Source organism: Fusarium odoratissimum (genome assembly GCF_000260195.1).
Source record: "Fusarium odoratissimum NRRL 54006 unplaced genomic scaffold supercont1.7, whole genome shotgun sequence".
NCBI lineage: Eukaryota > Fungi > Ascomycota > Sordariomycetes > Hypocreales > Nectriaceae > Fusarium > Fusarium odoratissimum.
This window is the reverse complement of record NW_022158693.1, coordinates 459,192-486,011: the sequence shown is the minus strand read 5'-3', so window position 1 is coordinate 486,011 and position 26,820 is coordinate 459,192. Positions and strand designations below refer to the sequence as shown.

General features: G+C 47.9%; 11 protein-coding genes across 15 annotated transcripts; 3 read left to right on the top strand and 8 right to left on the bottom strand.

Moving 5' to 3' along the window:
• Positions 1 to 487: 487 nt before the first annotated feature.
• FOIG_05446 (uncharacterized protein) lies at positions 488 to 3,144 on the bottom strand. Its single transcript, XM_031204048.1, has one exon. The coding sequence runs from the start codon at positions 2,385 to 2,387 to the stop codon at positions 1,848 to 1,850; it is 540 nt and encodes a 179-aa protein (XP_031065877.1). The 5' UTR covers positions 2,388 to 3,144; the 3' UTR covers positions 488 to 1,847.
• A 2,976-nt stretch (positions 3,145 to 6,120) lies between these two features.
• On the top strand, positions 6,121 to 9,053 carry FOIG_05445 (uncharacterized protein). The gene is made up of 2 exons (XM_031204047.1): positions 6,121 to 7,145; positions 7,197 to 9,053. Exons 1-2 carry the CDS (start codon positions 6,267 to 6,269, stop codon positions 7,296 to 7,298), a joined length of 981 nt encoding a protein of 326 aa, XP_031065876.1. The 5' UTR covers positions 6,121 to 6,266; the 3' UTR covers positions 7,299 to 9,053.
• FOIG_05444 (uncharacterized protein) lies at positions 7,376 to 9,173 on the bottom strand. Its single transcript, XM_031204046.1, has one exon. The coding sequence runs from the start codon at positions 8,898 to 8,900 to the stop codon at positions 7,548 to 7,550; it is 1,353 nt and encodes a 450-aa protein (XP_031065875.1). The 5' UTR covers positions 8,901 to 9,173; the 3' UTR covers positions 7,376 to 7,547.
• Positions 9,174 to 9,868: 695 nt separating this feature from the next.
• On the bottom strand, positions 9,869 to 10,417 carry FOIG_05443 (uncharacterized protein; the record flags this gene model as incomplete). Its single annotated transcript, XM_031204045.1, has 1 exon — positions 9,869 to 10,417. One exon carries the CDS (start codon positions 10,415 to 10,417, stop codon positions 9,869 to 9,871), a length of 549 nt encoding a protein of 182 aa, XP_031065874.1.
• Positions 10,418 to 10,832: 415 nt separating this feature from the next.
• Positions 10,833 to 12,015, bottom strand: FOIG_05442 (uncharacterized protein; the record flags this gene model as incomplete). Its single annotated transcript, XM_031204044.1, has 3 exons — positions 10,833 to 11,306; positions 11,356 to 11,480; positions 11,517 to 12,015. The coding sequence occupies 3 exons, from the start codon at positions 12,013 to 12,015 to the stop codon at positions 10,833 to 10,835; spliced, it is 1,098 nt and encodes a 365-aa protein (XP_031065873.1).
• Positions 12,016 to 12,968: 953 nt separating this feature from the next.
• Positions 12,969 to 15,066, top strand: FOIG_05441 (tubulin beta chain). The gene is made up of 7 exons (XM_031204043.1): positions 12,969 to 13,207; positions 13,274 to 13,297; positions 13,359 to 13,384; positions 13,437 to 13,478; positions 13,536 to 13,590; positions 13,648 to 14,438; positions 14,493 to 15,066. Exons 1-7 carry the CDS (start codon positions 13,196 to 13,198, stop codon positions 14,887 to 14,889), a joined length of 1,347 nt encoding a protein of 448 aa, XP_031065872.1. The 5' UTR covers positions 12,969 to 13,195; the 3' UTR covers positions 14,890 to 15,066.
• On the bottom strand, positions 14,891 to 17,549 carry FOIG_05440 (alkaline phosphatase). Its single transcript, XM_031204042.1, has 9 exons — positions 16,897 to 17,549; positions 16,683 to 16,842; positions 16,463 to 16,629; positions 16,333 to 16,402; positions 16,146 to 16,287; positions 15,776 to 16,094; positions 15,630 to 15,725; positions 15,336 to 15,582; positions 14,891 to 15,285 (listed from the first exon to the last, which is right to left on the bottom strand). The coding sequence occupies exons 1-9, from the start codon at positions 17,353 to 17,355 to the stop codon at positions 15,065 to 15,067; spliced, it is 1,881 nt and encodes a 626-aa protein (XP_031065871.1). The 5' UTR covers positions 17,356 to 17,549; the 3' UTR covers positions 14,891 to 15,064.
• Positions 17,550 to 18,313: 764 nt separating this feature from the next.
• Positions 18,314 to 19,747, top strand: FOIG_05439 (uncharacterized protein; the record flags this gene model as incomplete). Its single annotated transcript, XM_031204041.1, has 2 exons — positions 18,314 to 18,579; positions 18,685 to 19,747. 2 exons carry the CDS (start codon positions 18,314 to 18,316, stop codon positions 19,745 to 19,747), a joined length of 1,329 nt encoding a protein of 442 aa, XP_031065870.1.
• Positions 19,748 to 20,024: 277 nt separating this feature from the next.
• On the bottom strand, positions 20,025 to 22,804 carry FOIG_05438 (uncharacterized protein; the record flags this gene model as incomplete). Of its 5 annotated transcripts, none has more annotated exons than XM_031204039.1 (7): positions 20,080 to 20,729; positions 20,791 to 20,856; positions 20,907 to 21,062; positions 21,115 to 21,201; positions 21,297 to 21,344; positions 21,402 to 21,510; positions 21,563 to 22,804. In XM_031204039.1, the coding sequence occupies 7 exons, from the start codon at positions 22,499 to 22,501 to the stop codon at positions 20,179 to 20,181; spliced, it is 1,956 nt and encodes a 651-aa protein (XP_031065868.1). In that variant the 3' UTR covers positions 20,080 to 20,178. The 5 variants fall into 5 exon arrangements, with proteins under 5 accessions (XP_031065866.1, XP_031065868.1, XP_031065867.1 ...); XM_031204038.1 differs by having other exon boundaries at positions 21,297 to 21,510; positions 21,563 to 22,589; positions 22,698 to 22,762; XM_031204037.1 differs by having other exon boundaries at positions 20,025 to 20,729; positions 21,297 to 21,510.
• A 964-nt stretch (positions 22,805 to 23,768) lies between these two features.
• On the bottom strand, positions 23,769 to 24,065 carry FOIG_05437 (uncharacterized protein; the record flags this gene model as incomplete). Its single annotated transcript, XM_031204035.1, has 1 exon — positions 23,769 to 24,065. One exon carries the CDS (start codon positions 24,063 to 24,065, stop codon positions 23,769 to 23,771), a length of 297 nt encoding a protein of 98 aa, XP_031065864.1.
• A 591-nt stretch (positions 24,066 to 24,656) lies between these two features.
• FOIG_05436 (uncharacterized protein) lies at positions 24,657 to 26,506 on the bottom strand (the record flags this gene model as incomplete). Its single annotated transcript, XM_031204034.1, has 1 exon — positions 24,657 to 26,506. The coding sequence occupies one exon, from the start codon at positions 26,504 to 26,506 to the stop codon at positions 24,824 to 24,826; it is 1,683 nt and encodes a 560-aa protein (XP_031065863.1). The 3' UTR covers positions 24,657 to 24,823.
• Between the last annotated feature and the right edge of the window lie 314 nt (positions 26,507 to 26,820).

Genomic DNA, 26,820 nt, shown 5'->3' with positions numbered 1-26,820 from the left:
CACAGGACTCGAACATAGAGTCATAAACACTGTAGGAAACGAAGGGTGGATCCGGGATTCCGGACTCCCGCTACACCAAGTGATTCAGCTTGTGTTTCTTTTTAGCTACTTCGTTGAGTGTGATTGTTTTAATTTGGTATATAACGAAGCTTGCAGGCTGATGATGCTGGTTGCCTGGTCGAAAGGGATTGTTGCTGTCTGGGCGTGCAGGCAGCAGCCGAGGCGCAGCACAAGTGGCGACAAATGTCATTGGGTGGACAACTCAAGAGGCCTCGTTATAATTTGTTTTGAGAGCCTTGTTTACGCGGCTTCGCTTTCCTAAATGGTGAAGAGAAGGCCCGTGTTGAACTGATGGTTGACTCTGATATGGGCCGTCTGGTCATAGCCTAGGGGTTGGCTGTCCCCAGGCGGACAAGCACACGATCGCCAACATCACCACCTGACGACAACAACGTCACAGCTTACACCGCATAAACGTAGAAGATCATGGGAATGAAATGGTGTATTGAAGTGGTCTTGAATAAACTCCATATATCATCCATGGGCAAGTGTCTGTTCAGATGGGACAGCGAGCTAAACCCTGACTCAGACCAAGAGAATTCCTTTCTCGATGAACTACGAGCCTTGAACTGTTCAAGACTCAGAATTACAGTATCAGGGATGAAGAAAAGAGGTGGGTTTCGAACACAGACAAAAAGACAAGGAGTGGGTAGCGGGAGAGAGAGTTTTTAGGAGCGGATTTTAGGGTTCATAGGTTCTAGGACGTATGCCGCTACACCACTCCTTGTCGAAAGAGGTACATTAATTCTAATATTTAATACTCTACCCCGGCCGACTTGCGAGGTAGTTGCGTTCAAGTGAGCGAGCCTGCCACTTACACCACATCACGCAACTCACCAAACAATACCCCTGAGTTCACTTCATCATTATATAGAACCTGATTGTTAGCTTAGAAGACGAGCTCGGAGTTGGAAACAAGCCATAGCAAAAAGAAATGCCATATAAGAAATGATGGCAGCAAAGAGAAAAGGGGCAAGGAGTAAAGAACAAACAAGGAGAAAACAAAAGAGGAATAGGAGATGATCAAGTTCAACTCGAACTTGATTAAACTGGCAAAAGCGAAGAGTGGTACAGGGTCGGAGGGAAGGCCGGAGGGAGGATTTGCAGGCTCGGAGGATACCACTATACCACTCTTCACTGGGGGTATAGAGAGTGTTTTTGGCATATAAGGGTATGTGGTCAGGTCTCGGACACAAGACCCTGGTGCTGATAGGCTGTCATTCTAGGCGGGGCAAAGTTGCCTCTGCCTAGCTAACCTGTGGTCCTCCCCTCTTGCCGCCTTTTCTGGCTTGGCCTCATGCTGAATCTGTCTTGAAGGCTTCCACGTAAAGAGCCAAAGCTTGAACTGTCCTTCTTGATGCGTTCTCAAGTCACACCTGAGTCTCGACTTTGTCCAAACGAGGCCAAGCAGGTGTAGACCCTTTCTCGCAGTACACTTGCGGCGACCTTCCTTGAAGACTATAGACTCGACTGGCCAACAAGTAGAAGGACTGGCAAAAAGGAAAAGAACAGTGGGTACTGTTCAACTCAAGCAAAAAGCGAGGAGTGGTGGTCGTGGGAGAAGAGGGAATTGTAGGAGCGGACTAAAGAGTTTTTAGGTTCATAGGTTATAGGACGGATACCACTACACCACTCCTCGTTGAAGGATATGGATGTGATTTTGACATATAAGGGGTAGAGTCGGGAACTGGTGCTGTCCAGAGGGGCAAAAAAGAATGTCGCGGAAGACACACGAAGTCGCGACTCTGGCAAAAAACAAAGAGCGGGGCCTAGTGGGTTGAGAGAGTTTATAGGAGAGAATTTGAAGATTTCAGGTTAATAGGATGCGGATTCCCACTAGACCACACACTCTTTGTTACAGACCATATGTGTGGTTTTGGTATATAAGGGGTAGGTGGCCATGTCGTGTCAGATGGCGATCGTCGACGCAGCGCCCCTATCACTGGCAAGAGTGTCCTTATGTGGTGTATGATCATGTTCTGAATCGTGATGGTAAAAGGGGGATGCCATCGCTGAGGACGAGGCCTGTAGATAGGATCATCGTCAAGCACTGGTCTGCCAAGGGTGCGAAATCGAGGACCAAAAAGGGGCTCCTTGTAGGAGAGGATTCGAAGTCGGGAGCCCTGCCAAAAAGCGAGGAGTGGGCAGTGGGGTGAGAGGTTTTTTAGGTGCGGATTTGAGACTTTAGGTTTAGTAGGCAACGTATTCCCACTACACCACTCCTCGCTGATGGTAAACAGAGTAATTTTGGCATATAAGGGGTAGGTGGCTGGTGTCCGTCTTGTCATGTGTCCATCTATCCACACCATGTCGACAAGTGTGCCCATTGCTTGACGGATGTATCCATGTTGACAGCATTTCGGTTCGCGATGGATATTTTTGTTTAAGTGGATGAGAACCAAGGCGTGCGATGAATGTCCGAAATGTCATCGAAGGAAAAGTTCGAGTATGCCGTCGAATGGTAAAAAGGTGATGTCGATGTCAAGACGGAGGAATCGGTGTCGAAGGGAGAACTCGAAGTCGTGAACTTCGGCAAAAAGCAAGGAGCAGGCAGCAGGGTGAGAGAGGTTATAGGTGCGGAAGAGAGATTTTAGGTTAACAGGTTGCGTATTCCCACTACACCACTCCTTGCCAAGGGTAAACTGAGTGTTTTTGGTATAAAAGGGGTAGGCAGCAGAGACTGTGCCGCGTGCCTCCCCCATAAGTTCCACACAACGCCGCAACAAGCACGGGCGGGACTCACAGTAGGCAGAGCACTCACGACAGGTGCAGTACTAGAATGCTGTGCCCACGTTGCTTGAAGACACTCTGACCTGATCTCAACATTCTTCGACCATTTGGTAAGGTATGGCAGCATAGAGCCGAGCCCCTTTTCGGCAAAAATGAGAGGTGGACAATTTCAGGTCTGTTTTGCTGCCAGTATCCACAGGTTGTGTGCGTCGTAGTTTTGAGTCGTCACTTGGGATGTCGTGGAACAAAAAGAGGTTGAGCCTGTTGCTTGTTGAAGTAGTGTTCGAACTCGTGAACGGTAAAAATCGAAGAGCAGCCTAGTGGGTGAAGAATCTTAGGTGCGGAATGAGAGAAGGTTTATAGGTTCTAGGACGGATACCACTAGACCACTCTTCGACACGAGAAATAGAGTGGTTTTGGCATATAAGGGGTAGGTGTTGACTGTCCCCATCAGAGCCTCAATGCCCCTTCGTCAAACAAATCGATGGCATATGAAAGGACAGTCCGATCAAGTGTTGCCACAATCTAGCAAACTTTCGCACATGATTATGTCGCAAAAAGAACAACAAAAATGAGGAGTGGCCCGGCGGGAGGAGGATTCGCAGGTTCAGAGGTTCGGGACACTGATAGAACACTCTTCGGTGAAGGGTAGTGCGCGATTTTGACATTAGGGGGCTAGGTATCAACTATCCCCATCAGAGCCTCATGGCCCCTGTGTTAACAGAGCGATGACATCTAAAAGAAAGTCCAAGTCGATATCGCTGCAATCCGGGGATTGTCATCGTATCGGTGGGTCGTAAAAAGAATAGCATCAAGTACTCATTCGAACTCCTGAACAGCAAAACGAAGAGTGGCCCAGCGGGAGAGGGATTTTTAGGTGCGGATTTGTAGAGATTTTAGGTTCAAGATTCTAGGATCTAGGACGGATACCGCTAGACCACTCTTCGATGAAGGGTAGTGTGTGGTTTTGACATATAAGGGGTAGGGACGAGGGGCCGTACTGCCAGCGCCGCAGTGGCGATTGAGGCTCATCTGACCCAACTCCTCCAGGCACCCATCCACGAAGTGACCAAGCACTGGACAAGAACCAACACATTCCCTGGGCGTTCTCTTGTACACTGCCATAAGTGGAACCAGAACCCAATCTTTCCATCATCAACAATGTCTGGTCTTCGTATTACTCCATGACAGTTGGCATGGACTGACTGTCATACCCCTGAGCCGATATCTTCGTCACCCAAAATTATTGTTCTATTATTGACAAGCAAAAAAGGAATGGTCGTGTTGCGGTTGCTGTGTTTTTTGTATGATCCAGCAAAAACGAAGAGTGGTGCAGTGGGAGAAGGAATTGTAGGAGCGGAGTTTAGAGATTTTAGGTTATGGTCTTAGGATCTAGGACGGATACCACTACACCACTCTTCGGTGAAGGATATGATGTGATTTTGACATATAAGGTGAGGGGTGTCCAGTCGGTACCGATGCCTAAGGTGTAAGCCACCCTCAAGATGCAGAGCGTCTCAGCCGCCCGGGCCCACCCCTGAACAGGACCTGCCTGTGGGCGATGGATTCGGAACATGACCTGCATTTTGTAATGCCGTTGGTGTTTTCCGTCGTATGGGCATACATGAAGATCTCATTGTCCTGTCTCATGTCGACCACGAGTCCTTCTTGGTAAGGTGAGCAAAGCTGGTGTTGATCAGAAACAAATGGTACCGACTCCATATCACTATCGCTTGTTGCTGAGCATCGCTTGGCGGTATTGCTCGTTGGGGGGAGCAAAAAGAAAGGTCATCGTGCGGCCATGCTGAGATTGTGCCATCCAGCAAAAACGAAGAGTGGTACAGTGGGAGAAGGAGGAATTGTAGGAGCGGATTTTAGAGATTTTAGGTTTATGATCTTAGGATCTAGGACGGATACCACTGTACCACTCTTCGGTAAGGGTAAGAGAGTGATTTTGGTATATAAGCGGCAGATGCCCAAGTCCCGTTCCACGCCAGATCACCTAGAAAATCGACCAACAAATCGGACCGGGTTAGAAAGTATGTCTGTTGTCCAAATGAAAGTCGTCGATGTCGTGAGATGTCGTGAGATGTCGTATTCGTTTGTTTTTGTTCATCCCTGCGTTTGAACGCCCTGAAGCCTGGAAGGAAATGAGAAGAAAACGAGTCGAGTAGAAAGATCGAGACGCCAAAAAGAAAGTCGAACCAAATGGCAAAAACGAACAATGGTGTAGTGGGTGAGAATGGTCTTAGGAGCGGATTTTAGAGATTTTAGGTGACCTTAGGAGTTTAGGGCGTATACCACTACACCATTCTCCGATGGGGGTATAGAAAGTGATTTTGGTATATAAAGGTAAACTCCCAGGAGCCCCTCGGACACTCTGAGTACGTATCGTACTCGGAACGTGTCGCTGGGTTCGAACGTGCTGAAAATTGGTGAAATAAATCCGCGAAAAAGGACGCATAAGAAATAGTCTCAGCAAAAATGAAGTTGATTTAACCAGCAAAAGCGAAGAGTGGTGTAGCGGGAGAATGGTCTTAGGAGCGGATTTTAGAGATATTAGGTGACCTTAGGAGTTTAGGAGTGTATACCGCTACACCACTCTTCGGTGAGGATATAGCTAGAGATTTTGGTATATAAAGGTAAACCCCTCCAGAGTACGTATCGTCATGGCAAGGTATCGCTGCGTTCGAACGTCGTCAGAAGTTGACCAGATAAATCCGAGAAAAAAGGAGGTTAGATGTCGAGACCAGATGAACAAAAAGTTGAGTCGATTGGCAAAAACCGAAGAGTGGTGTAGTGGGAGAATGATCATAGGAGCGGATAGTAGAATTTGTAGGTGATCATAGGAGTTTAGGAGCGTATACCACTACACCACTCTTCGGTATGGGTATTGGGCGCTTTTTGGCATATAAGGGTAGACATGACCGTGCTGTCGAGGGCGCTGGGTGCAGTGGGCGAGGTTCGGGTGGCGAAGCGTGAACGAAGAACGTTTCCGTGCATTCGGGGCGGGCGAATGAGAGAGGTCGCGACAGCGTGAATGTAGTCCGTGTGACTCTTCGGGATGAGTCGTCAAAAGCGTATTCGATTTCTTGAGAATTCCATGATCACTTGATCACAAACGTATTCGTCGAAAATGTTCGTCGTATTTGTCGTCGTAGCATTTCGTCGTGGAAATAAAAGTTGAAGTTATCATGATTAACCCACCTCAAATAATAATTTACAGGACGTACGTCAAATGCCGGAGCTTTCTTTTTTCCGCCCCCCGCCGTTAGTCTCTGAGCTTCCTGGAGCTTCCTTGGCGGCAGCCCACTACTAGCGCGAGTACGTAGACGTCATCGCCTCAAGCCAACTGTCCATCGTCAAAATCGCGACCAAGGCCAGTCTGGCGCCACTTCTTGCAAACCTTCTCACTCTCTCTACACCAGTCATTGACCTCTCCTAATGCTGTGGCTCTTTTGAGAACCTTGTTCATAATGGTTACTACTCGACGTGCTGCGAGGGCGGCTGCTGAAGCGAACGATACGGTTATGGATTCTCCCTCGAGATCGACTTCGACGCCTCGCTCGTCTCCTTTCCTGCCGACACCTCTAGAGAGAGCTGGACTTGTGTTGTTTCCAGCTCTTTTGATCTTCGGAACTATCTTCTCTATACTCTCGCCGCAGACGCGCGCAGCACCGTACGACCCTATCGCGCAGTCGCACCTCCAAGATCCTAGCGTTTCTCCAAGCTACTTCGCGCGCAAGTCCAATATTTTCAACGTTCTCTTTGTCAAGCGAGGCTGGGCATGGATCACTGTTGCATTCTTTGTCTTTATCTTCAGCCATCCTAGCACCACCGACACAGGACGACGTGTTCGCGCGAGTCTGCGATGGGTTGCTGTAACAACAATGTGGTTCCTCGTTACGCAGTGGTGCTTTGGGCCTGCTCTGATTGACCGTGGTTTCCGATGGACAGGTGGCCGCTGCGAGCTCGCTAGAAGGGAGGTCGAATTCGGTTCGGATACTGTTGGTGACAAGGTCACGGCAGTGGCCTGTAAAGCTGCCGGTGGAAAATGGAAGGGAGGTCATGACATATCGGGCCACGTCTTCCTCCTGACACTAGGTACTGCGTTTCTCATGCAAGAGGTTGGTTGGGCTGTGTTGAGATGGTCTGGCAAGCGAAACGAGGAGCGATGCGTTGTTATGACCGACGGAGCTCTCAAGAGCGCTAATGTCGAATCTGATACATCTCTGGGCGAAGGTTCCGAGCGACCTGCCCTGGGACTGGGCGGCAAGTTCGCTGTAGGTGTCATGGGACTGAGTGCTTGGATGCTACTCATGACGGCCATTTACTTCCACACATGGTTCGAGAAGGTGAGCAAAGCCCATGTAGTCTCTCACTTTGTAATTGCTAACGACTCCTAGTTTACTGGACTCTTGACCGCGGTGACGGCCTTTTACGTTGTGTACATTGTGCCTCGCTTTGTACCTGCTGTAAGACAGGTCATTGGTCTTCCTGGCATATAGAAAGAGGCAGGGTGTGATGAGCTATGAGTGATGCAGGCGGAGTTCATAGATGTAAGATAGAACGAATTGCATAATCCCACTGTAGTAGCATCAACTGGTTCTTTACAGGTTTGTTTCATGTCATTTCGTATCGCTATACTTCATCAACGACAGATGAACAACTCCAGGCCTGCCGACCAATGTCCATTGTGACGTTACACTATAGTCTCGTCATATCCAGACACATGCTCTAACTTCTTGTCCGGCTATTTATCTCCTTCGTCGAGCCGGTGACTTCGTCTTCTTGAACTCATCCTTAATGTCATCCAACAGTCCGTCAACCGTCAAAACATCCACAGCAACACCAGCAAGACCCTTAGCGACCATGAGAGCCTTCTCGAAAGCAGGCTTGCTTCCCGCTGCGACTTCGAAGGGCGCAGTGTGAGGGCCACTCTTTGGAACAGTTCCATTAGCAAAGGTGATCTGGAACATTGGGCTAATAGCAGGGAAATCCTGGCTGATATTGCCTTGGTCAGTTGAACCACCGGGCTCTCGCATCTTGTCGACATCAGCATCGGGGAGGTCACCGCCAAGCTCTTCGAACCAGCGTGTGTATGATGCAGCGAGTCCGTCGTTGTTGTTCATATTGGCATAGCCGTATGGTCGTGTTGTAAAGTTCATCTTAGCGCCTGTGCCAAGAGCTCCGGCTTTGAAGCAGTTGTACACACGGTCTGAGAGTTCCTCCAATTGCTCCTCGTTCGCGGCGCGAAGCTGGTAGCTTCCCGATGCATCAGCAGGAATGACGTTGATACGAGTTCCCGCTGAGTGGATGATCCCATGAACACGGTCAGTCGTGCGCATTTGTTGGCGCATGTAGGACAGAGCGCTGTTGGCAAGGAGGAGTGCGTCTTGTGCGTTGATGCCCTCCCAAGGCCCGGCTGCAGCATGGGCTTCACGACCTATGTACTCGACATCGACACGATCTGTTGACTGAGCAAGCATGTACGGTGTGTCGGGGCCGTTGCTGGGATGGGAGATCAGAGAGATGTCAATCTTGGCATCCTTGAAGACACCGGCTTCGAGCATCTTGACCTTTCCACCGAGAGATTCCTCAGCTGGCGTGCCAAAGAGAATGACCTTGCCCCCAAGCTTCTCCTTGCGCATGATCTCAGCGGTTGCAAGAGCGCCACCTAGCGATGCTGTCGCAATCAAGTTATGGCCACAGGCATGTCCCAGTCCCTCCAGCGCATCGTACTCGGCATTGAAGCTCACAACAGGACCATCACCTGAGCCATCAAACACGGCCATGAAAGCAGTGTCAATGCCCCCAACTGTATCGGTCACGTTCCATCCCTTCTGCTTCTTCATGAACGATGTGAGAAGCTTGTGGGCCTTGAACTCTTTGTATCCAAGCTCAGGGTTGTCGTGGATGTTCTTGTTGATTGACCAGAGCTCTTTATCGAGTGAGTCGACGTAGTCTGAGACTGCGTCTGTGTATGGACTTGTGGCATTCTTCTTTTGGCGTGGTTCAAGGGTGGTTTGTAGTGATGATGCTGGGGCTGCTAGGAGTGTGAGGCCAAACGCAAAGGCCGCGAGGCCTCTGGCATGATCTAGACAGACCATTATAATGTCTTGCTCTTCGATATGTATTGAGGTCAATTAGAACCGCCGGTTGGAGTTTAATTGCCGCGTTCCAATGATCTTGAGTATCACCTCGAACCTGGACAATATGTAACAGATTGTCCGTCGCATCGCGTACATGGCAATCGCCCGATCTTATATGCTACAGCCACTCTGATCTCCAGTGTTACTCAGTTAGGCGAACCATGATTGACGGTATTCTTGTTATCACTTCTTTTGGCAGTATCTCAATTGCTCCTCAGTCTAGGACCTAGAATTGTTGCCCGAGACTCCACCTCGCAAATCCCCCGCCCAAGAAGTTATATAGTTACCTTCCTAACTGGGGTATCAATTAAGCAAATCTTTAGAGTTATCAGTTAGTTGAACCTGGGTCGTATCGTCACCCCGCTTCGTGGGTCTCTTATTCCCTGCGATGAGTTCGTCTATGTAACCATAGCCTTGATATCGATAGCCGATGCGGCACCGACCAAGGATCAGATTACCGGGATGAAGATTGCAAGCTTCCGAGAATTTGAGTAATTTTATGGTGCTCTCCATAACTTCTCCATTGCCGTGGTCTAAAGCCGGCCAGCATCCGCGGCAATATTGACCGCCGTTTGTCGACAAGGTGGGATTTGTGTCTGAGGCGAATATATATATATGTACTCTCCGGAGGATTATTACATATCATGGTCGATTCAAAAGAGGTGCTAGTATGTTGTACCAGGAGGTGAGCTCTGAAGTGAAAAGGCAGAGGCAGTAATCATTTATCCTGGTCACTAAGTAGTTATGGCCAGTAAGTTGTTACCCAATGGGCCATCTCTAAACATGTTCCAGATGCCAAAGTAGATCAAAAGGGCGGTGTCAGCCGTTATATCACCCGGGACTCATGTTAGTTGCCTCGAAATCGTGATTCAATACTCATTTCAGATGGGCTCTCCGTGAAGTATGAGATGAAAGAACTCGACAGTTCACAGAGGCGTACACACCTTTTGGCCCTCAATAGGCAGATCTGCGCTTACCGAGTCGTCGTCCGTGAAATCTTCATCTGCGATGATTGACATGTCCGAGACCGGCTCTTCTGATGCTGGGCAAGACATGGAATAGGGTCTCTCAGATGATACACACGCACGTAACTCCCAATCATCCCAGTATTCTTCTTCAATACTCTCAACAGGAAAGATGTAGGTATCTGCCTCTACACTAAGACTATTCTCCAAGCAAACCGTGACGGGCATGACTGCTCGCCGAGAACTGTTGTAGTGAAATTCCTGACATTGCTCTAGGGTCTCGCAACTTAGGAGAAGACCTGGGAGCTCTTTGGGGGCAGGACACTGTGATGGAGAATACTTGATGTCACTCCTTTTGTATGGCAGAACTGTGAAGACTGTAGCAGGCTTTATCAAAAAAGAGATATACTCTGTGCTGGAGAAGGAACCGGTCAGCTTGACAGATAGAAGTCTGCAGTGATACTTGTCACTCCTGGTGATGAGAACAGGTTTGATTGATGGGGATTGCATGCTGATGGAGACCGGTGAGTCGTTAAATATGTTTCAGAGGCCAAGGGATGAGATCGATGGATAAACGCTTCAAAGGGGTGAAGTACAAAAGATACTGTGCTGATGAGCAGGAGTCAGAGTTATTAAGATTAGAAGCCAAGGCAATGATTTATACTTGAGAGTATTGTAAGCAAGTTCCTCCTCTGGTAAGACTTTTATTCAATTTCACGTTATTCCTATACTAACCTTGTGTATATAATACCTCTTTGCTCAGTTGAAAACCTGTGGTCTTTTGCAGCCAAAGAGTAGCTACTAGGTGACTAACCAACAAAGACAACATCTCAAAGATGACTTCAATGTACATTCTTAGTTATTTTGAATTGAATTACGGGACATAGAGCGGAGTTTACTATCAGAACCTATGGACTAATCACATCTAACAATCATCATCGCCAACTTGATCATCTACCTTCACAAGAATCTTGCCCCTAGCATGAAGTCCGCCCAGCTTCCTATAAGCCTCCTTGGTCTCCTCAAACGGCCAAATACTATCTTTGACCAGTCTTATATCGCCACGGCCCAACATATCAGCCACAGCTTGACGGTCCTCAAGCGTAGGGCTCATCATGGAAGTACCCAGCCATCTTCGTCCAACACCACCGAGCCATGGTGATACTGGCCACCATTCGTTGAGCTTCATCTGCAGCACAGCGCGGAGGAAGTCTGGGACAAAGAAGGTAGGTGGTTTGATGCCGACGGAGGAATAGTTGCCATCGACTACGAGATAGGATGGTGAGGCGAGAAATAGGGCTTGGTGGCCTAGGGTGTCGATGATGGTATTGAAGGGATTTGAAGAGAACTTTTCAGTGAGGTGGTTGGAAAGGGGGTCATGCTGAGTATAGTCGATAACCTACGAGGTGAGTTTGTTGGCATTCCGTTTCAAACAGGGCTTAACTCACCTCATCAGCGCCAAGGCTTTTGACCAACTCGACATTCGTCCCGCTGCATATGCCAACGATATATCCACCAGGCCCTACAACCTTTCGAAGCATTTGCACCACCAGAGAGCCGATTCCACCGCTTGCTGCATTGACTCAAACACGATCCCCTGTCTTTGCACCTGACTCGTTGACAAGTTGTCGGGCTGTCAAGCCTGGTAGTAAGCAACCAGCTCCATCAGCAAAGCTCACGCCCTCTGGTTTCTTCACAGCATATCTAGCTGGAATCCTGACATATTCAGCCAAAGCACCTGTTCCGGTAGGCAGAGTATGGCTAGCTGGTAGCATAGCAAGAACCTTGTCAGCCTTATTGAATCTTTTCGACTGTGCTGATCCAGATTTATCATCATGATGCCAGACATCGATCACTGTGCCTGAGAAGTCCATCTCAGGAACACAAGTTGGCTTTCGAATAAAAGGTGGAACGAGAGTCATCTGGAATATGGCACCTGGATTCAAGCCTGCAAAGGCCACTTTGACAACAATCCATTCTTCTGGGTTCGGCACGTCCTTTGGTAGGGGAAGAGGAGGTGGTAAAGTTGGAATAGGTTGACTTCTAAGATTGAGGACGTCCCACGGTAGACCTCGCTCTGAGAATACCCAAGCTTTTGATTCTGTCATTTTGATGTGTTGTTGATGAGGGGTTTGTGAGATTGGAAGATGGGTATTGTGGCGGTTAAGCCAAGCTATGTTGGGCTTTCAGCCGCACTTGTTAGTTCAAACTGTCAGCTGTCATACAACCTCGACCAGTCGGCACGATTCCGTCGCCAAGTCTTTGCTGCATCTTCACATAAGACGGGGTATTGGTATCCGACAACGTCCATGGTGCATTGGAGCATCGTCCATGAGCACTGTTCAAAGGGAACGCTTAGCAGTCAATTTGTTGATATTTGACTGTTAAAGTATCACAGCAGCATGGCCAAGAATAGGAAAAATAAAATAATATGAAAAACAGATATAGGATTGGGAGGATCATGATGCTGTTTTTGACATGGTGAAGCAGCGAATTGATCATGTTGAGTGGCTACCCTAGACATCCAGTAAACCTGACTCTGACTGTGATCTGTCCTATTTGCACAATTGATAGACGGATAGATTATGCATACTCCTGAAACATAATCTAACTAGTGAAATCTATACCGTATGCCCACTGCTAGTTGGGAATTAGTTCGAGACAACATATCTGGGGCTTGATTGCAGCTAGCTCATTGGAGCGTTGGCGTAATTTGGACCTTAAATTGCATGGGGTCAACAATCCAATTTGCCACAAAAGGAGAAGCGAGATAACAACAACAAATTCCGCCAGCCCTGATATCGAATTATCGTTGAAAGCGGAACAAATCCCTCCATGTTTACCCCCCATCAGAATGCGCTGTACCCCCGTAATACGGTAGCCTAGAACCAAAGGAACCCCTAAGCGCCTATCAATCAATCTCCACAGCACAGAAAATACGGCTGCCCTTCAGCGGCAACCCTGCTGTAAGACTCAGCAACCACAGCAACGAAAAGACCACTTTTCAGAAAAACGACAGCGCACAATTATTCAGTTATCCGGCACATTGAAATTAGCTTATTCCATATCAGCAAAATTTTGGCAGCCAATATATGTACATAATCAGACCACACCAAGGCTACCGCCTTTTCACCGCCAGGCACCGGAATTCTCACTCATTTTACTTTTTAGGCACCATTTTTACCACTTGGTCAATAAAGTCGTCTTCCTTTGGCAAAGCCTCAAGTCAGCTCCTCAACCCTTTACCACGTAACGTACCGTACGCGTAAGAGGCAAACGTCAGCAAAAATGCGTGAGATTGTGAGACTTGAATTTTTCTTCCCTTGTCGGATTTGAGTTTGACTGAGGCTAACCCCCGTTTGACAGGTGCACGTTCAAGTCGGCCAATGTGTAAGGGCCACCCAACCAATTTTTTTGCTTTGAGGGACATGTGTTGAGTTGATGATTGCAGGGCAACCAAGTCGGCTCCAGTTTCTGGTAAATATTACTGCAGGCGATTATTTGAGTGTAGAGACTGACAGTTTATCAGGCAAACCGTCTCTGGGGAGCATGGCGTTGACGGCAGCGGCTCGTGAGTGAATGAAGAGTCGGTGACCCTTATTTGCCTCAATCTAACAATTTCTCAAAGATACAACGGAACCGACGACCAGCAGCGAGAGCGCATCGACGTTTACTTCGCCGAGGCACGTCTCCCCAATCTCTCACTCACCGTCTTTTTTTCACTAACCGTCTCCCTTTAGGCCACAAAGGATAAGTACGTGCCCCGCGCGGTCCTTGTGGATCTTGAGCCCGGTCCTCAGGATGCCATCCGCGCCGGTCCTCTAGGCCAGCTTTTCCGCCCCGACAACTTCGTCGCCGGAAATGCCAGCGCCGGTAACAACTGGGCCAAGGGTCATTACACTGAAGGTGCTGAGCTCGTTGAGGAGGCCATCGATGTTGTGCGACACGAGGTTGAGAACTGTGATCATCTTCAGGGTTTCCAGCTCACCCACTCTCTGGGCGGTGGTACCGGTTCCGGTATGGGAACGCTTCTTCTGTCGAAAATCCGTGAGGAGTTTCCCGATCGTATGATGGCTACTTTTTCTGTTATGCCTTCGCCCAAGGTTTCTGATACCGTTGTCGAACCATACAACGCCACTTTGTCATTGAACCAGCTTGTCGAGAACTCCGATGAGACCTTCTGTATCGATAACGAGGCTTTGTACGACATTTACGAGAAGACCTTGAAGATCGCTGATCCTTCTTATGCCGATCTTAACTACCTGATCTCGACAGTTATGGCCGGCGTGACAACATGTTTCCGATTCCCCGGTCAGCTCAACTCCGATCTGCGCAAGTTGGCCGTCAACATGATTCCGTTCCCTCGACTTCACTTCTTCATGGTTGGATTTGCGCCTTTGACTGGTCGCAAGATGCAGGGCTTCCAACATCTTACCGTGCCCAGTCTGGCTCAGCAGATTTTCGATAACAAGAACGTTATGGCTGCTGCTGATTTCCGCAACGGTCGATACCTCACTTGTTCCGCGATTTTGTAAGTTTTGGTTTGAGAAGATGCATGAGATGAGATGGACTAACGTGAGATTAGCCGCGGTAAGCTGTCGACAAAGGAGATCGAAGACCAGATGCTCAAGGTGCAAACCAAGAACTCAGAGTATTTCGTCGACTGGATCCCCAACAACGTGCAAACCTCCGTTTGCTCTGTTCCCCCCAGAGGTCTCCCCATGGCCGCCACATTCGTCGGAAACTCCACCGCCATCCAGGAGATCTTCAAGCGCGTCGACGACCAATTCTCCGCCATGTTCCGTCGCAAGGCCTTCTTGCATTGGTACACCAGCGAGGGTATGGACGAGATGGAATTCACCGAGGCCCAGTCCAACTTGCACGACTTGGTCAGCGAGTACCAGCAGTACCAGGATGCTGAGATCGACGACGAGGTTGAGGAGTACGAGGGTGAGGGTGAGCCTGAGGAGTATGAGGGCTAGAGGGATTGGAAAGCTGGTTAAGATGATAAACTATTTGGCTTATTATTTCTTTATTACCCCCAAAATGCTTCATCCCCTTCTAGTTCATATATAGCATTCAAAACTGAAATTGGTTTATTAGGCTTTGTTTATAGCCGATTCATAATTATACGGTCCTTTTTATTTTTGAAATCTCTTAATCATGCTTGACGTACATGGTGTCAAAGCCAACGTTCTTCCACTCGCCAGTCTCAGTGTTGAGAGTGAGATTTGTGTGCTTGACCTCTCCGTATCGAAGAGCACCGGATTCAGCACGACCACCAGCAACAGGACGCTTCAGGTGGTTGTCACCAGAAACGACGGTGAAGTTAGCCAGGGGAATATCCCAGGAGTTGCGAGAGGCAACAGAAGGAGAGCCTGAATGTGTTAGTGAGACCCATTGGAGTGATCAGGCGTTTGAATCTTACCATAGAATCGAGAAGAGACCTGCTTAGCATTCACATCCAGAATGAAGTATCCTCGGTAGTAACCCTCTTGCCACTGAAGCTCAGGGTTCTTCTGGACTCTGGCACGAGCAGCCTTGCCGGCTGCAGGCTCGATAGGGCCACCAACACCGTTAGAGCTGACAGCTGTTCCGGCGAACTCGACACCAATACTTCCAGCACCGGTTCTGTTGTCATATTCCTTGGTTCCAAGCCAAACGAGATCCGAGACCTGTCATACATCAGTTGAGTTGAGATGAGGTTGGCAATGATACATACCCAGTTCTGGTGGCTGTCTCCAGCAAGGAAGATGTTGTTTCCAATATCGTTGTCGTACAGATGCTCAAGAGTTCGGTTTCGGTTGGCGACATAGCCCTTCAAAGGTCAGTACTTGGAACAAAACCAAAAGCCCGTCATTCACTTACACTCCAGTTATCACCAGGAAGAACTTCGCCGTTACCCCAATCCTCAGTGATACGCGAAAAGATAATCTGGTTGCCAACGATTCTCCAGGCGGCACCTCGGTCCTTAGACTTACTAAGAGATCGATAGAACCAGTTCTCCTGACGACCTCCCATGAGAGTGCGGCTGGGATCATCTCGGATCATGTCGATGTAGTTGTCGTTCCAGTCGAGGCTGGTGATGCTGCGGTCGTAGTTTCGGGTGTCGAGGATGATAAGATCTAGGAGCTTGCCCATTTGGAAAGAACGCCAGACTCGAAGGCCGTCGTCAAGATCAGTTTGGCTAATCTGGATGTTAGCTGAAGCCGAGCGTAGCGTTAGATTTGATTGTTACCGGATGGGCATCCACTCGAAGTAAGCTCGGACAGCGTTAACCTTTCGAGTGTCAACGGTGACCTTGCGGCCCTCCTTCAAGAAGGACTCTTCAGTATTGTTAAGACCAGAGAATCCATCTCTGTAACCGTTGTTGGCGAACTCTACCAACTGTCAGACAAACCTAGGGATATACCCGCGGGACTTACCGTGATCATCCCAAGTAGGGATCCAAGCAAAGTTCTGTGACAGAAGCTGAAGATCGGGATCTGTGCGGTACTAGTGAGATATTCAGGTAAGTAACTTTTCTTGAAAGAATCATGTCGTGGGGTGACTAACTTGTCCATGACGAGTTCGATAGTCGTGAAGGGTAAAGATCTCAGTAGAAGGCTGACTGGCCCGGCTGCCGTTGGCTCCATACTCATAGATATAATCTCCCAGATGGATAACATAGTCGTGCTCATCCTTTCTGGCAGCGTTGCCATAAGCGTTAAAATAGCCGTTAGCTGAAACGATTAGCTTTAGCTCCCAATTTTACCAAAGGGAGAAGTGGGCTTACGATAGTTACTGCAAGAGAACACGGCGAAGCTCAGATCAGAGACGTCATCGTTGGCGGTAGGAGCAGTCTTGGTGCGGCCAACAGGACTCTTGACATCCGAGTCACAGACCTTGAACTGGTAGTAGTAAGTGGTAAGTGGTTTCAAGCCATCAGCTTCGACCTAGAAGTTGTCAGTCAAGATATCTCAGTCTCTATTTCAAAACACCATGCCCACCTTCACAGTGTAGTCGATATCAGAGGTAGTATAAGCTCGTCCACTGGCGGCCGTCTTCCCATCTCCAGAAGCAGACTTGGACTCATAAACCTTCCACTCCACACAGATAGGATGAGGATCAGCCTTGATGTACTTCTCAGTCTCATGGCTGTAATGTCCCGCGGTGCCGTTCACAACCTTCTCACTCTCGTCTGACTGAGTAGAAGGGGCAACACGGGTCCAGAGGACAACACTCTGAGGCCAAGGATCTCCGGAGGCTACTCCATGGGTGAAGTTGAGCTGAGAAGGATCATAAGGAGTGTTACCACGCTTCAGAGATCGACGCTTGACCAACGGAACATCGATTCCAAGCCGAGCATGACGACGAGATGGACTGGCGTAGTTCAAGTTGCCGTCGAACTCAGCCGTCACCGCTGTAGCCAGAAGGCCACAAGCATAGAGAATCACAGCAGACCTCATGTTGACTACGACAAAAGCCCTTGATAGAGACAAAAAACAAGCTTATCCTGCGTATATGTCTCTTTTTAAGCTTGTAACGAGCTTCATCCCAACCCCGCCTCCGTTATCGTCCATGTTGCCGCCGAGATGCCGGCAGCCAACAAACTGGCCAGGCCTGTACACGTTTTCGTCCTGTCTATTGCATCACCGCTCTTGTGGCCCTGGTTTGGTGTAACTGGGTCCTGGTGTCACGGTCAACCAAAGAGGTAGCGATGTGACGTCGTTGAGTGACCAGTAGGAAAGATAAGGATTGTAAGCATCGAATGCTAACGTTGGTTGCAATCCACGTGGAGGTTCGGAAGTTTTTATCTTGGTGTTGGTGTAATTCGACAGCGTGGTGTGGTTTGTGAATTTCATTGGTCGTTCTGTTTGCATTGATGAGGTTTTGTGTAGTCCTGATTGGAGCTGCTGCTATCGAGATCGAGGAGTGGAGACTATAACGGCAGAACGACCTAGCGAGTGTTGATCTGATGATGTCAAGCTTCTGGACATTTAATTACCTACCTATTTGAGGCAATTCTTATGTGTCTGTATGTATTTCTCCGAAACAAAGGCAGGCTTGTCTGTTCAGAGTTGGGGGCTTAGGCAATTTGGGCTATAGCTCATCAACTTATGTGGCTTGCATCAGATACACAACCTGGTTCAACAAAACTTTGGTTCTTCTCACGAGATATATTATGTATTATGCTGAAATAATTGGAAGGGAAAACAAATCTGCTTTATCATACACCTTATGAACCCGAAGCTGCTATTGGGTGGCAGTCCTGCGATTAACCACTGTGATATTTGTTTCTCTCTATTTTTAGCACACCACGTGACCACCGCACCTATCATATCCCAGCATGAACATGCCTCTCCCAAGTTTCCATTTCCTCTCCTCCAACAACAAAGAATCGTCCATATTTCTGGGTCAGAGAAAATGACTAAACAGCTGTCCCGGTCTAAAATATTTAGATGGGCCAAATTCAACCTCAAAGCACTCCTGCTGCTTGCAGAGAAACTTCGAGGTCGATCATGTACCTGCGATGAGTCCAAGGCCCCCAAGAGTGGTAGCTTGAACTGGGTTATATTCCTCACCTTCGATGATGGGGTTGAATGGGCGTTTCGCTCACCGCGCTACGATACCTGTACGTTTTCGGATGAAACCGCCTCCAAAATACTCGTTAGTGAAGCGAGTACTTTGAGGTACCTGGAAACACATTGTCAAATTCCCGTTCCGAAAGTCTACTGATATAGGTAAGATAAACCCAAGCCTGATAAATAGAATTTTCATAATGATATAAAATGCAGTGGCACTCACGAGAACGATATCGGGATACCATATATTCTTCAGAGCAAAGCTTCTGGTCGTCCTTTATCAGATTACCGCTGGACTGAGCCTTCAGTCCAGCCCCCGAATATCAAACACCCCATATTACAGCTCCCACTTTCAGAATCAGACCGCGAAAGGATAATGGCTCAGCTTGGTACCATCATGTCTCATCTCTCACAGGTCCCCTTTAATAAGATTGGATCGCTGTTTGAAGAAGACAACGGTGGCTTTTCAGTTGGTGAATGCCTCTCCCCTGTTCTCACCTGGCAATCAAGGGACGCCCTTGAGACAGATATAGAACGAGGTCCCTTTGCTGAAGAAAGTTCCTACCTTCGGTCTTTAATATCAGCACTTACCTCTCATGCAGAGGAACTCCCACTAACGCCTTACCTGTTCTTCTCGCCACTGCCAAAACCAGCTGATTATCCATCATGGGATAGCTTCAAGGCAGCGACGGACAGAAGAGGTGATTTCGTTGTTGTTGGTGATAAACTCGAGGGTAGCAAGAATCGACTCGACTACTGCATCGCAGGTCAAATGCTGGAGGAAATGTTGCCACTACTGTCAAATGATTCGACTGGCTTCACCTTATCACACCCTGACCTTCATACTGGAAATATATTTGTCGATGAAGATCTAAATATCACAAGCATTGTTGATTGGGGTTCTGCTATAGCAGGTCCCGTGACTGAGTTGTTAGCGACTCCAGGACTGGCAAGTTCTTCGAAGCCACCTTCAGTAGCTCTCACTGTTGCTTTTCAGGCCGGCTTTTCTCAAGAATCCCCAAACATCAGCCGAGATATGTGGGAGAGAGCTGAGATGATGTGGTATTTTTCTCACGTGGTACGTCTTCTGTCCGGTCAGGATCTTCCCCTGTTCCAAAGATTGCATGATCTTGTTTATAAGACCGGAGTTGAAAATCTATCGGACTCAAGAGATTATGGTTGGCTGTTTCATCAGCGGGCTATGACCCCAAGTAACAAGCAACTTCTCTCCAAACTGAGGGAAGATGACCTGACAGACGATGAAGTGAAAGAATGAGAGAAGGTCGTTTTCTCTGGAAACAAATTGGACAGGTTGGCTGTAGCTAGGAAGCTAACAGTAATGTCTGAAATGAACCCGGGATTTATTCGAGATCGGCGGCTGTGGCGATGGATTGAAGGGGCTCTGAAGGGCCCTGTATACGATAGTATCAATGACAAAGGGTGCACTTATAGAGAAAGATCGCTGTGTCCGATCGTTGACCTTATCCTCGTGAGTTTTCCTGCGGTTGCATGGGGGTACTGACCTGGAACTACAAACGGATCAACTCGAAGGACGGAAAACAAAAGGGTTTGATAACACCAGACACGGCACACCAGGTGTACTCTAGCGGACGTAGATCGAACCGCGTCGTAGTTGATCAAAATATTTGATCTGTTTCTTTCTTTTTGATTGGAAAAGGCATTTCTGGTATCTCACAAGCTTCCATATCATGACCCTCCTGCTAGCCCTTTCTTGATCCTCAGAACCGTGCTGATATGGCCCATAGCCAGCTGAGTCCTTTCGTGCGTTGCAAGAAGTCTTGCCGTCTTGACCACATTCTTGATCTGTCTCCCATTGAGCTCGACACCGGCCAATTCATCCAGCTCATCTTCAGAAAGACTATTCCCATCGATGCCAATATTAACAAATGTCCTCCAGATATGCAGCCTGCTAGTGTAGTCCAGATTGGGATAATGAATAGTGAGATGAATTCGAGACTCAAACGCTGGATCGAATGCCGAGACTCGATTAGTTGTCAAAAACATGACGCCCTCAAAGTATTCGAGGAGTCTAAGGAAAATCGAGACTAGTTTGTTTCTTTTGATATCCGAGGTAGTTCGACGTTCGAGAAAGACGTCGCACTCATCGAGGAGAAGGACTGCTCCCCATTTTGTTGAGAGCTCGAGAGCACAGTCTAACTTCTGCTCAACTTCTTGGGCAACATCCCCCAACTCGGCAGCACTCATGTTATAGAGGGGCTTTTGCATGATCTCGGAAACTAAAAGGAAGAGACGAAATTAGCAACATGTAGCCAACTTTCAGGGAATCGTGGTAATTACCAGACTCTGCTGTAAGTGTTTTCCCAGTTCCCGGCTCTCCGCTTAGAAGCATAATGATTCCTCGTCCTGCATTGGATTGGTCAGATTCGATCTTCATTTTATCTTGCTAGCATTACCTTTGCCTTTGATTACATCGTCAAAATTGTCCAATCCAGACATTTGAGCACCAACAAATGCCTGAATAATTCGTTTGTAATCGTGCGGCAGCACTAGCTGATCAAAGGCTGTTGAGCTCCATAACACGTCTTTGATGAGCTCAATATCGAATAGTCCTAGGTTGGTAGTAAGAAACTTGCCTTTGGTAAGGGCCTTGAGCCAACCTACCCCATTCTTTAGTTTTCAGGCAAAACCCTTTAACGACGTTCGTACATAGCGCATACTGGCTTTCGGAGAGTACCTTATTGGATATATCTTCTGAGACGATTAACATCTGTTGATCAACCTAGCCAAATCTCTAAACCCTGGAGCAAGAGACCTTTAAGAAGTCCCGAGATTAGAATACGTACTTGAGTTTTGTGAGCCATTACTCGAAACTATTGTGGCGTATGGTTTTGCTGGTAGAGACCTATGAGCGAGCGAATCAACCAATTTATCATGGTATAGATCATTACTACGAAACACAAAGCTCTTTGGAGCCTCAAGTGGCTGAAGTGGACCAGATGTACTGCAATTGAACCATAAGAATGTTCTGCAGTCGATGATGATCCGCTCGTTTGCCACCTACACAACCGTTAGAAGACCGGAAATGTAATTCAAGGCGTCTCTGACTTACGTGTCGCTGCTTTGGAATACCCGAGGCTGTACTAGGCAGACTGTACATACCAGAATACGTCCTGTGGTGGATGCCTTTCAAGCTCTCAAATACTCGACCACGTTGTACGAGTCGATCCTTGACTTCATCCAAATGGGGGCATAGACGTGCCGGGATAACTTCTAGCTCCAAAATTGGCTTGACGTTCTCAAAAGGCAATATGTTCAAGGTTGTTTCTGTGTACCCGAAGGTGTTCCCATCGGTGTCGATGAACCGGGCACAAAGCACGTATGCCACTGTTCCATCTGGCGTCTTGGAATAATTACTGCTGCTCAACCTAAACAGTCTATCGCGGCCTTCGACCGTGGTGTAGATTTCGATATCAGGCTCAAAGAGCGTCCACACATAATCAAAAGATATAACGCCGTTGTTCAAAAGATCCGAGGCTTGCTCAATACGCGGCTTGATCTCGGCATGTATGATATCTGCCAGAAGTTTGTAATGCGAACACTCCTCGGAGGAATCAGCGGAATCGTTCCTTGGGTCGGCTTGAGTAAACTCATCCCATCTATAGAAGAACTCTCGAAAAGGCGCATGAAACTCGAGTTTCTTGAGGTTGGGTTTGATGCCCTTGTAGCCCTTGAAAACCGGACCGAGAATCTTTTTGAGCAGTGGGCTCTGCACTGTGATAGAATGTAGCGATAGGACTGATTCATCAATTTCACCATGTTCCTTCTCGCGGCGGACAATGAGTGCGTATTTGGCTGAAGCTTGGGATGATCTTCCATCGACTCCGATTTCTTCCTCCGTCCACTCCTGCCAAGGGTCCCAGCTGCTCTTCCGGTAAATATCTTTAGTCTCAGCAGCCATGCCCACCTCTACCGGGTTACCCGAGTTGTTTTGATGATCTTGGTCCTTTGGATTATGCTCATCTGAGCGCATGAACCAAGGACTGCCCATGTTTGTTGGCTCAGGATAGGATCGAAAAAGAGCTAGTACCAGAACTTCTCTTGATGAAAGTAGTTGGTCGACTGGGATCCAGTGAGTTCTGAATGTCCACACCGAATGATAAGATCAGCCGTTGACGTTTAGTTCTAACACACGTATAAAGTTCCTTCTAGTAACGACCCAAGAGCAAGAAGAGCGCACTACGCACCAGCATGCGAAGACTTGTCTCAATAAAGCGACAAACTGGCCATCCTTCCTGCAGGTAAGTGATATGACCCGGGATTGAATATGCGTGTATACGCCTCATAGAAACAAAGGCAGCTGAAAGGCAGCTTGGAGCCCAACAGCTGATTGGCGATCTGCAGGTGCCCAAAGAAGGATGCCAATCATGACCCAATAAAGAAGCGTCATTTAAAGCTGGCCAAAGCCATCATATCTGATCATTTCATGGCCCCGCTCATGTCGTCCTATCAAAAAAGGGGTGTAAGGTTTGTTCAGCTCGGATTGTAGACTCATTCTTGTACATAGTATATCACATTATCAAATGACGGAGCGCAGGCCTCAATCTCTTGGTTGTCTGCTGTTAGGCCTGCATTGCCGCATTGTTGCATAAGCTAAGGTTTGGACACATCGTATGCCATAAACAGCTATTTGGGGCTTTCCGGACCTCCCGAGAAATGCAAGGGAGAGGAAGCCAAGCTGTAGAACATCCAGAAATGGCTTAGGGGCGGAATCAATCCTAAAAAGTGTCTGCTTTTTGGATTGATCATCGTCAGGCATCACAGATGCTGGTACCCTGTTCTTCCGTATCATGAATAAGGCTGACTCACTACTTTTTACTCAATGAACTGAGATTACCAAGCCGAGCATGACCAGTCTCTCCAGGTCTGAAAAATGCTGCCTGATCAAAGCTGACCCCTGGTTTTGTCAGTGTATCCAGCGTGGCGTTGCAATCTTGCGAGTATTATCACTCTAGGCAGAAAAGTAATAAGAAATTCTACTTGTCCTGAACTCCATTATGTCCTGGCAATAAGTTTGCTATAAGTAATCGTATATCCCGAAAGGAGTTGAGTTACTAGAATTTGTAAGATTTCTTTCACTCCTACCGATAAACTTTTCAAGTCTTAACAATACCTATGTTAACATCACACTCAAGAAACGTATGAAGACCCAGTAATATTCACACTTATATGTGGTCTAGTAATACAAAAACAAAGTCTCTGCTTTTTCGTTTCAGACTAGGTGCTCCGATTTTATCTGATATTTACCCATCCTCCTGCTAAACGATAGCTGAGAATCCACTCTTGATCCCTCGCTTATGTGACTCATGTGAGACTCTCACCCGCTTATACCCTTGTCTGGAACTTCCATCATTATCATGGTCATCACCTAAAGGACGTTTCCGGGCTGCCTGCGTCGGATCCTGAGGTTCACTTCTTGCCTCGCTGGGCATCTCAACAAATGCGGTTTGATAGGTTTCTGACTCAGGCAAATCTATTTCCATGCCAGTAGTCATTTCAATCTCAGTTGTTAATTGTTTTTCAGATCCACGGTCGTCCGTAGATGAAGATTCCATCGCTTGCTCGCCAATGGTCCCTGACAGCTCTTCCAGCCAGTTCCCACCGTATACCGAAGCCAGTTGTTCTTGGTCAAAAACTCATTCATATCGTCATCTAGCCGTGTATTTATCTCATAATGTAGTAGTACTTCGTGCTTACGTAATTTTTTATGCTGAAGGTAATTCTGGTAATATCGGAGGGCCTGGCTCAAGAAAACTTCGGGGTCCAGCAGGGCGAGGTTTTTCTCGATGATGGAGCGGGTGAGTTTAAAACGGGGCTTAGGGCAATGCTTATGAGGCGGGCAGCTTATCATTAGAATTGAACAGTAAAGGGAAGCTTTAAAGTGTGAGCGGTGGTTTTCATCCATGGTGGGTGACTGTTTGGCGTTGGTTGTGTGTAGTGTTGGTGATAGTGGCTAGACTGTTGGCATTTGCTAAGAGATGTTGCTTGAGCATAAGAAGTAGTCTGAGTATTTATAGTTCAAACTAGCCTGCATTCTCGATTTTTGTTCACTAGTCTAGTATATTATGTGCGATCATGTTCCAATGGCTCAAAGACTAGCATCGTCGCTTCTTTGCTAAGCTTCTTAGTGAGGCAATTATGTACGTACAGCAATGGATTTATTTCTTTATTTCAAATATCTTTATTTATATTGTCTTCAGATAAAGAAGAACTCATCATATCGAGATTTGCTTGTATTTCATGTGCTTTATTCGAGTCTTTGTCTGAGTAAATTGAATGTGGACTATTAAGGCTGCGAGGCTTTGATCTGCTACTATTTTGAACATGTGGCGTTCTCACTGGTGAGCGATGCTCCTCGAGCTTCGGGCGGTGCCACAGCTGAAGGATCGATGATAACATTGATAACAGTAGGTCCATTTCTCACCATCGCTTCCTGAAGTGCTTCTCGCAGCTCCTCTCCCTTTGCGACTGTACATCCCTCACATCCAACAGCTCGTGCCAATAACGCAAAATCTGTATAAGGGATGCAACATGGAGGCGGACTATCTCCCAACATCCGAGGCACTTGATCACAACTGCCATACCGGCTGTCATTCATGACTAGCCAGATGGCTTTCGATCTATATTTAACAGCGGTGCTCACCTCTGACTGCATCAACATTGCTCCGTCACCAACAATGGCCACTGCGCGTTTGTCCGTAAGGCCCATGCCGACAACGCCGCAGACAGCATGGCCCATGGGATAGGAATCCAGGTTTGATCGATAAAGCCCAGGTTTGGGGAATTTCAGGTAATGGGCTGTCCAGCAGAAACTGTTTCCGGCATCGGCGATAATCAAGCATCCATTTCGATTGATGGCAACATCTTGAACGACCGACATGACTGTCACTGGGTGAATCTGTCCTTCTGATGTAGCTAGAACCGGTTGGATAATGGCATCTGGTATGAATGGATAAGCAATCCTGTCTCCAGGCCTCTCAACCTCCAGCACGGCTCTAAGAAAGAGGCTGATCTCAGCTTCAATGAAAGTCGAACTCTTGGGCATATTTCGTTTGACCTCTGAAGTTTCCAAGTCAACACAGTAAAAGTCGGTATCGACCCATTCCTCTTGAATAAACATAGAGCTCAGCTCAGCTGCCTTAGATCCAAGAAGAAGGACCCCTTTAGGCGGGTCAGCTCTTATCGTGGGGCGAACTGATGCTCCCAAACCAGTTGTGCCGAAATACAAGAGATGATTCTCCGGGAATATACCCTTCGCGCGAGGTGTAGCAAGAACAGGGAGGTCGTATCGTTCCGCAAGCTGTTTGACAAGAAGGGAGGCACTGCGGCAGCCGTAACCGATCCAGAGAACAAGGCCCGTGGTTTTAAGTTTCCCAGCAACCTCCCGGCAGACAGCAAGCGTTTCTGCGGATAAAGAGGGGACTGGGATTTGTTCGTCAAGTTCGAGTCTCGGACGTTGCAGAGGTGATATGAGTGATTTGCTTCTGGCGGCAGTCAAGAAAACGCCTAATACCCCCCCAAGTGGATCACGCTGAATCCGCGTTAAGGTTTGTTGTAGTCGCCCTACATTCAGCTCGCCCCTGATGATCTCATAGTAGCTGAGTGCACTATCCACAGTTGGTCCAGTCAGCGCCTCCACATCTTTTGGAATAGTCTCCTGGACAACTCGACGGCCAGTTCGATCAATCTCCTCGCCCGTCAAGCCCGCAATAAAGATAATTCGGGCTCCATCTGCACGAGCACAGCGAAGTCCAGTGATGGCATTGGTGATTCCTGGGCCACTCGTTACGAAAACAGCAGCCACCTTGCCAGTCTGTATAGAATACTCTGCTGCGGCAAACGCAGCGCCGGATTGATGGCGACAGTGGTAGACTGCGATGTCTGAGTGATGTAGGGCTTTCCAGATGTGATATATGTTGCCCCCGGAGATACCGAAAGCTTTGTCACATCCAACGGAGGACAGGGACTGGACGATGGCGTCGGCGTAGGTCTGCATGGTGGAGGGAGATGGGTTCGTGAAGTGGTGAAGTGTCTTGGGGCAGAGATGCAGACTCGGGGTTACATACCTGCCTGCTGCTCTTCTATCACGAAATATGGAGAACATATGGGTAGCACTTGCTGCACTGGTGTGACGCACATGATAACTTCCGATTTAGTAAATTCAGGTCCAAGTTTCAGCCACGGTAGTCGACTGGGGATCGCACCTTCTCATCCTAAACCACAGAGTGAGCCAAGATTATTATGAGCTTTTTAGATTTGCAGAGTGTTCTTGCATCTTAGACCATCCAAAAACGCACACCACAAAAAGGA

What these genes read in the sequence shown, in the direction of transcription:
- FOIG_05446 (XM_031204048.1), bottom strand. Translation starts at nt 2,387, where the DNA reads ATGGGCACACTTGTCGACATGGTGTGGATAGATGGACACATGACAAGA.
- FOIG_05445 (XM_031204047.1), top strand. Translation starts at nt 6,267, where the DNA reads ATGGTTACTACTCGACGTGCTGCGAGGGCGGCTGCTGAAGCGAACGAT. An exon ending in TCCACACATGGTTCGAGAAG is followed by an intron (nt 7,146 to 7,196) that starts GTGAGCAAAGCC and finishes AACGACTCCTAG; the next exon opens with TTTACTGGACTCTTGACCGC.
- FOIG_05444 (XM_031204046.1), bottom strand. Translation starts at nt 8,900, where the DNA reads ATGGTCTGTCTAGATCATGCCAGAGGCCTCGCGGCCTTTGCGTTTGGC.
- FOIG_05441 (XM_031204043.1), top strand. An exon ending in GGCGTTGACGGCAGCGGCTC is followed by an intron (nt 13,479 to 13,535) that starts GTGAGTGAATGA and finishes AATTTCTCAAAG; the next exon opens with ATACAACGGAACCGACGACC. An exon ending in TCGACGTTTACTTCGCCGAG is followed by an intron (nt 13,591 to 13,647) that starts GCACGTCTCCCC and finishes GTCTCCCTTTAG; the next exon opens with GCCACAAAGGATAAGTACGT.
- FOIG_05440 (XM_031204042.1), bottom strand. Translation starts at nt 17,355, where the DNA reads ATGAGGTCTGCTGTGATTCTCTATGCTTGTGGCCTTCTGGCTACAGCG. An exon ending in ATATCGACTACACTGTGAAG is followed by an intron (nt 16,843 to 16,896) that starts GTGGGCATGGTG and finishes GACAACTTCTAG; the next exon opens with GTCGAAGCTGATGGCTTGAA. An exon ending in TTCGAGTGGATGCCCATCCG is followed by an intron (nt 16,095 to 16,145) that starts GTAACAATCAAA and finishes CATCCAGATTAG; the next exon opens with CCAAACTGATCTTGACGACG.